The 7,552-nt window shown below is 37.6% G+C and overlaps 2 protein-coding genes across 2 annotated transcripts; both read left to right on the top strand.

The window, feature by feature from the left end:
* Window positions 1-577: 577 nt before the first annotated feature.
* Window positions 578-2,285, top strand: LOC107629080 (E3 ubiquitin-protein ligase RDUF2). Its single transcript, XM_016331774.3, has one exon. The coding sequence runs from the start codon at window positions 792-794 to the stop codon at window positions 1,836-1,838; it is 1,047 nt and encodes a 348-aa protein (XP_016187260.1). The 5' UTR covers window positions 578-791; the 3' UTR covers window positions 1,839-2,285.
* Window positions 2,286-4,196: 1,911 nt separating this feature from the next.
* On the top strand, window positions 4,197-6,077 carry LOC107629081 (ankyrin repeat-containing protein BDA1-like). The gene is made up of 2 exons (XM_016331775.3): window positions 4,197-4,811; window positions 5,345-6,077. The coding sequence occupies exons 1-2, from the start codon at window positions 4,203-4,205 to the stop codon at window positions 6,014-6,016; spliced, it is 1,281 nt and encodes a 426-aa protein (XP_016187261.1). The 5' UTR covers window positions 4,197-4,202; the 3' UTR covers window positions 6,017-6,077.
* Window positions 6,078-7,552: the final 1,475 nt, after the last annotated feature.

The following is a 7,552-nucleotide window of genomic DNA, read 5'->3' as shown; positions in this document are numbered from 1 at the left end:
AAGTTTTGAATGTGTAGGTAAGCCAAACATGCCATGTTCACATCAAGAGTCTCTGCCACAAAATGGAGTTACAAGCATACCATAATCATGGTAATTGGTAATGCTATCTCCATTGAGTTACCCTTTTCCCTTGTTTAAGGAATCTTATACAGCAATACCAATACCTTGCCAACTATATTTTAATTTGTTCCATGTGCCCTATATATTTTAATCTTTAAAAGATGTGTAGCTCAATATTCTAATACTTTTGATTTGTGCAAATTAAATCCTCTAGAGTCCATTTTCTTTTTTCCTAAAATAAATTGAGAACTCAGTAGCAAAAATAACACGAAACTTGTATCTTATTCTGCTTCTACTTCCAGGGCTTAAAGATAAAAATAAAAGAAGTTTCCATGAATTGTTCAAAATCAAAATTGGCGTCTCTTGCCGTGCAGTGCAGTCTACGGTCAACACTTTCTTCTTCAGTCTTCACCACCTTGTTGCCTCATGCATTCGTCACGTCACATCAATCAATTCTAATTCTAGTTAATCCGCCGTTTAAAAATTAATTATAGAAATTACTATGCACCTTCTTCCACAAACAGGCCAACGCTCTAATTGCTTTTTGTATTAACCTGCAATGGACAACTTAAACGCGTGGGTTTAACACGCTAACACATTCATTCATTCACACCGCTCCTCTCTCTCTCTATCTTTCTTCTAATCCTTTAAATTCACGCTCCCTTCTCTAAGGCCTTACCACACACTCTCTATCTCTGACTCTAACCCCTTCGGATCTGAAAAATTCGCAAATGAACTTCGAAACGCAACCTGGAACGGCGTCGTTTTGGTGTTACAGCTGCTCAAGCTTCGTTCACATCATGGACGAAAGTGAAACCAACATCCTCTGCCCTAACTGCAATAGCGGTTTTGTCGAACAGATCCGACCCGACCCGTCTCCGGACCACTTTTTCAGCCCCTTCTCCGACGTCTCCGATTCCAGCCACCAAGGTTTCCGCCGTCGCCGCCGCAGTGCCGCGGGAAACCGCTCCCCTTTCAATCCTGTGATTGTTCTCCGTGGCCCCAGTGATGACGCCGATCGTGAAGGTGGTGCTGCCTTCGAGCTATACTACGACGACGGCGACGGAAGCGGTTTACGGCCTCTGCCGCCAGCTATTGCGGAGTTTCTGTTAGGTTCGGGATTTGACCGGCTTTTGGAGCAGTTCTCGCAGATCGAGACGAACGCGTTTGGGCGGCTGGAGAATCCACCCGCTTCTAAGGCGGCGATAGAGTCGATGCCGGCGGTGGAGATCGCGGAGGCGCACGTGCGTGCCGAAGCGCACTGCGCCGTGTGTAAGGAAGCATTTGAGCTACGGGCGGAGGCGCGTGAGCTTCCATGTAAGCACATATACCACACCGATTGCATCGTTCCGTGGCTTTCGATTCGGAATTCGTGCCCTGTGTGTCGACACGAGCTTCCTTCGGATCAGAATTCGTTGATGTCGGGTTCAATCGACGAGGAATCGATTGGATTAACGATTTGGAGGCTGCCGGGAGGGGGATTCGCCGTCGGTAGATTTTCTGGTGGCCGGAGAGCAGGTGAAAACCACCTTCCCGTCGTGTACACGGAGATGGACGGAGCACTGAACCCTAACGGAGCTCCGAGGAGGATTGCGCGTTCTGTGAGGAGCAATAGGGTTAGGGAAAGTCATGGAATTGGTAGGGTTTTTCGAAATTTCATGTCAATTTTTGGAAGATTGGGTTCTAGCAGGTCTAGATTTTTTGGTCCGGAACGAGTTTCGCTGAGATCGGTGTTCAATAGGAACTCGCGGAGGCGAACATGGAGATTTGAAGATTGATTTATTTGAGTTCAGATTTTGCTTTTAAGAGAACAAAACATACATTTTGTTTTAGTTAGTTGAGTATCTTTTATTCATACTGTAAATAGCATGAAACTATAAAAATTAGATGGAGCTCTAGTTTCCCTCTCTCTGGGATTGTGAACTGGTTAAGCCGTTTAGTTCAAATCAATGGAAATTGTTCTTCTGAAATGGTCATTGATGGGTACAATTTTGATGTTCAACACTGATAAAGATAAATATTGTTGTAGCTGCTGGTGGTGGAATATTACATTTATTTCTGGCACCAGCAGTAGCCATGGGGACAGAGCATGAATTGGGAAAGGGGAAATAATGCTTATTCCCTTGTATTTAGATTATTTGATTTGTCCCTTCAAATTCTATGGGAATACCCTGTTAATCCCAATTGAATGGGTACTCTTACATAAATGGTACCAACATTTGTTATGCCCTTTTGTTGATTTTGTTGCTTTTGCTTTACATGGGATCTGTACTGAATATTGGACTACTATCCAAGCCAAATATGTATTAGCATGTTTAAAAGTTCATTTGGCGTACAAAAATTAATTGACAAATATTTTTCTTAAATTAGTATGATTTGGGAGTTTCGAACAAAATTTCGAGTATGCATTAAAATGGTTTGCTGTTTAGATTGTCGTCATGGCTTTCATGAACTCCTTCACTTTTTGGGTTTTGCTATGCGGTGATTCACTGATTGTTACTTTGTTAGGTTATCTATTTGAAAAGTTTTGATATTTTTTAGATTTTTTTTGTGTAATAAATGTTTTAAAAATTTAAATTTAAATCTTTTTAGGGTGCTTTTTAAATATATTTTGCACATTTTGAGTTATCTGAATTCTGAATGAGTGAATGTTGTGGTCAATGCCTACACCTAAGATAATTCCCCTTTGAGGCAGCGTGTCCACATCTCTAGACTATTGTTGACATTGCTAAAAAAATCCCAACAGCATTCGAAATATCATTCTTGTTGATCTAACCTGTAACCTTCTAGCGCTTCAAGTTGGTACGAAATTCTGATTTGGCCTACGTAGTTATCAATTAATTAAGATTGAAATTCACTTTTCCTGTCTTCCACTGCAGTTTGCAAACGTTGACCCTGAAAGCAATGTCCTTTTTACATTTGAAGTTGTGGTTGTTCTGAAACCCGTTCGTAGTTAAGTTAGATGGTTTCATTTGATCTGGTTTTGATCTAACACAATCCACAAAATTTTAAAAACACATCAAACCCGTGATGTCATGGAATTAAACCAAGATAAACTCAATTAAGCTGGAGCTTTTGAATAACTTGAACCCGTTGAAAATCTAATCAATAATACTATGCGCCAAAAACATTTTTCACCAAATCTTCATATACTTATGCCCCAAGAACATCACATCACGTGCCAGAACTATGAACATGTAACAAGAGTGAAATAAAACTACTGCTGTAATTAAAGAACATCTATTTTATAATTATAAACAGGAATTAGCTCTAGAGAAAAGACAGAATGAATCCAATAACATGGCAGGTGTGGTGCAGTTGGTTGAGGAGTTTTGGTGAGGCGTGGACTATTTCTGGTACCATTAGGAAACTGTTTGAGAGTTGGACTGGTAGGCATAAGCAAAAACAAGAACAGAAAATGTGGCTGATTGGGTTTTTCACAATGATCTGGAATATTTGGGTGGAACGTAATGCTAGAATCTTCAATCATAAGGAAGCAGGTGTTGAGATTGTAATAAGGACGTTTTTGAGTTACAAAGAATGGACCGATAGTGATCCTTTCGGCAGTTGACAGAATTTATGTAATTCTATGTAGCACTTATTGTTAGAATCATGTGCTCCACTTTACTGTGTTGAGCTTCTTTTGTTTCAAAAAAAAAAAACTTGCTTGGAATATTTTCCACTTGATAAACAATATTTGTACCACGTCCTTTGTCACATGTATGCTTACTTCACTGTTGTTTGTTTGTGCGGCCTATGGGCTATCGCTACGCTGAGTTACATCATCAATTGCAAATACACACATCAATTGCAATTAGCTAGGTACTATATATTTAGTTTTAATTTTGTAGATGTGTAGATTTATATCATTATTCAATCTTCATATAAGGCTTTTTCCTTCATTATTTATGAAGATTTGACACTTTCAAAGCCCTGAACTCAATATTGCTAGTGATTCTTAATAATTTACTCATTCTAAAATGAGTTTCATACATCATACTCTGGATTTCGTTTATTCTGTTGGCGAATCTAATGGAGTCTAAAAGTGGATAATCGTATGATATAATTGAATTAACTTGTGGTATTGGAGTCTTCATTAAGAACAAAGTAAAGAAGCTCAAACAACAAACAAATTATTAAAGATGGCGAATGTTATTAGTCCGTTAGAAGAAGCTGCTAAATCCGGAGACATAAACCGTCTCTACGCGCTAATTGAAGCAAATCCATATATTCTAGAAGACGTGGAAGCCATACCCTTTGTTGAGACTCCTCTGCATACAGCTGCATCTGCTGGCCACATCCACTTTGCTACTGAGATTATGAGATTGAAACCTTCATTTGCTTTGAAGCTAGACACGCATGGCCTCAGCCCCATCCACCTTGCCATTCAAAAAGGCCATGGCGAACTGGTTCGTCGCCTCGTGGACATCGACAAGGACCTCGTCCGAGTCAAAGGAAGAGAAGGCATTACTCCTCTTCATACAATTGTAAGTCAAAAGGGAGAAGCTCAAGTTTTGGCCTATTTTCTCGAGGTTTGTCCTGACTCAATTGAGGATGTGACTGTGAGAAGGGAGACTGCGCTTCATGTTGCGCTCAAACATCAACAGTTGGAGGCTCTGCAAGTGCTCATTGGTTGGCTCAGGACAAATACTCGCAGAGGTGCTGCAACCTTGGAACGCTCTATCTTGAACTGGAAAGACGAGGGAGGCAACACCATCTTACATCTTTCAGCTCTCAATCATGACATACAAGTACACTTTCTGTACATCTATACTCATTTTGTTTTTTAAATTTCTCGCAATATTTCTCAATCCGACAAATCAAAAACTAAGATGCTGATACGAGCACATACATCTATACTCATCTTTATATATTAGGCATTTTTCTTTCAAAATATTATTATCATCTAAATTATTAGCAAAGAATAATTATTTTTTTTTATGTACAACCAAATAATATTTCTATATAGTAAATATTATTGATGATTTTTTATTCATTTTGCATGATGATATTTACTTTTATGACTTATGAAATTGAAAGTTATAGTAAATTTAAGTATAAAAAGTTTTGTTAAGAATTTCATGTATTAGATAAAAAATTTTACATTTAAACAACAATTTTTTAACTAGGGTAATTGAGGCATCTAATATTATAATTACAAAAAAAATTAATATCGTTGACTTTAACAAGTATCTATCTTAAAATTTAATAAAACTCGGATTATCCTTGATAGAATTACAAATTTGGTGTAAATTCATTTGTGTGCTCCTGTAATGTTTCATAGGCTCTGAATTTGTTGATAAAGTGTAAAAGCATGAATTTAAACAGCAAGAACTCAGAAAACAGAACAGCTTTAGACAGAGCTTGTAGCACAGAGATGGAGAGAGAATTAGAGAAGGTTGGAGCAAAACGCGGTTCATCGGTTAAAGATGATCCCACCCTTGCAACTCAACTCAAACTAAACATCACACTTCACCGAAGAATAATTATCCGTGTAAAACGCACTAGACACAATATCTCAGATATACAGCGCGAATCTTACTTGGTAGTTGCAGCTCTGCTTCTAACCGGAATCTACCAAACTGTACTTAGTCCTCCGGCCGGAAAATCTGTCCTATCAGCCAGTGGTTTTGTTGCCATATTAGCCATTAACACGCTCGTGCTTTTGGTCACAACACTTACCATTCTTACACTAATACTCAGCAGTTCCGTTGGGTTTCTGTTGCTTGGGCCAATTTTTTCCTTTGCCTTCAGCTATCTTTATTCTATGCAGCTGATATCGCCAACAACTAGAGGTAGACATATAGCTACCGTTATGATGGTTGTTTATGTTGTTATTTATTGCTTGGTAGCCATTGAAATGATGATGAACTTACCTTCAGCATCTTCGTTGACTTTGAAGGCGAAAAGATTCTATGCAGACTTAAAGTTAGAACTACACAAGTTTATAGTTTAATTTGATCGTGTGTGCCTATCCTTGCTAGAAAGTTTGCATGTTTATTGGTTGTTTTGTTTCAATTCAGGCTTTATTTTCATGCTGTTGTAATGCAATAATACATGATAAAGATATATACTACCTCTTCGTCTCCATTTTTTTATCTCAAGTGTGGCTTTTAGTCCTTGAATTAGGGGTAATGCTTGATGATTCACATCTTCTAAAGTTCAGTAATAAACAATTTGTCCACACACTTTAGTAACAGATAGACATTTTTCCATAGGGGTGTACGATTCGATTCGATCCGCACAGTCTTCATCGGATCGGATATAATATCTGCATTTTTTCTTTGTCTGATTGGATATTGGGTATATCCGCATAATTGAACCTTTTCTTTTTAATCATATTTCTATATAAAAAATTCAATAAAAATATTTTTTCACTCTTTTAAATCTATTTATTCCTAAAATATTTTTAATCAAACTTTTCTTAAATAACAAAAATAAAATAATACAATATATGAATAATAACTACTAACTAAAACATACAAACAAGTAAATATAATACCAAATATATATTTATTTATTTTTTAATTATTATTGTGCAGATCTGCACCGCGGATCGGATACACGAATGTAGAGCAGATATCTGCGATCCGGATCTGACTCCTCTAAAATTGTATTGTCACTTTAGAGGAAAAAGTACGCTGTTAATCACCATTGGATTAAGATAATGGGGCGCACAGATAATAAATGTTACAAATTTAAAGAGGATTAAAATATCACTTTACCACATTACTAACATTGTCACTTTAGAAGATTTTTTCCCTGCGATCCGATCCTTAAAGGGTGTGGATCGGATCCTAGATTCGATCAGTCTCCGAAATCAGATTGTATCCACAATTTTAGATGGGATGCAATATTTATCGTAGATCTGCGAACCCCCTATTTTTCCAAACCAAACACGCATACACCCCCTTTCTTGAGCAATATCAACGTGGGTTTAATGATCAGTACAAATTTGACCACGGATTCACATACCATACTGACTAATTTTTCTTCTACCGCGTGTCTATTCATATATAAGTGCATTTCCCACTGGATGGCAGAGCACTTTACTACTGATCATTGTGTTGGTTGATTTCTTGGTCATCCATTTTAGTCATGTACTTTAATTCTCAGTAATTTCCACTGAAGAACTTGCATGTGAACAGTTTTAAATTTTAATTTGAGTGCCTCAACTTTAATTTCGTGATGTATTTTTGTGATCCAGATCAGGAATTTATTTATATATGGTTTAAGTTTGGGTATATGATGTGCGTGTACTCTATTAAATATAGTAGTATCATCAAGATCATTTGGTGCAGCATCACCTTTTTAAGTTTGATTACTAGCAAAAAAGCTTGTTAGCATACAAAAAGCATGGCAAATAATGTAAGCCCGTTGGATGAAGCTGCTCTCTACGCTCTAATTCAGGGGGATCAAGATATCTTGAATGATGCTGATTCGAAACCATCTGTTAGCACACCTTTGCATATTGCTGCATCCGTGGATCTCA

The sequence above is a fragment of the Arachis ipaensis genome, chromosome B3 (genome assembly GCF_059453495.1).
Source record: "Arachis ipaensis isolate K30076 ecotype BB chromosome B3, ASM5945349v1, whole genome shotgun sequence".
NCBI classification, from domain to species: Eukaryota; Viridiplantae; Streptophyta; class Magnoliopsida; order Fabales; family Fabaceae; genus Arachis; species Arachis ipaensis.
Note: the sequence above shows the minus strand (reverse complement) of the source record. Positions and strands in the feature narration are given on the sequence as shown.

Excerpts from the sequence above, each read along its gene's own strand:
- LOC107629081 (XM_016331775.3), top strand. The coding sequence starts at position 4,203 with ATGGCGAATGTTATTAGTCCGTTAGAAGAAGCTGCTAAATCCGGAGAC. Across the intron at positions 4,812-5,344 it reads CTCTCAATCATGACATACAA|GCTCTGAATTTGTTGATAAA; the intron begins GTACACTTTCTG and ends AATGTTTCATAG.
- LOC107629080 (XM_016331774.3), top strand. The coding sequence starts at position 792 with ATGAACTTCGAAACGCAACCTGGAACGGCGTCGTTTTGGTGTTACAGC.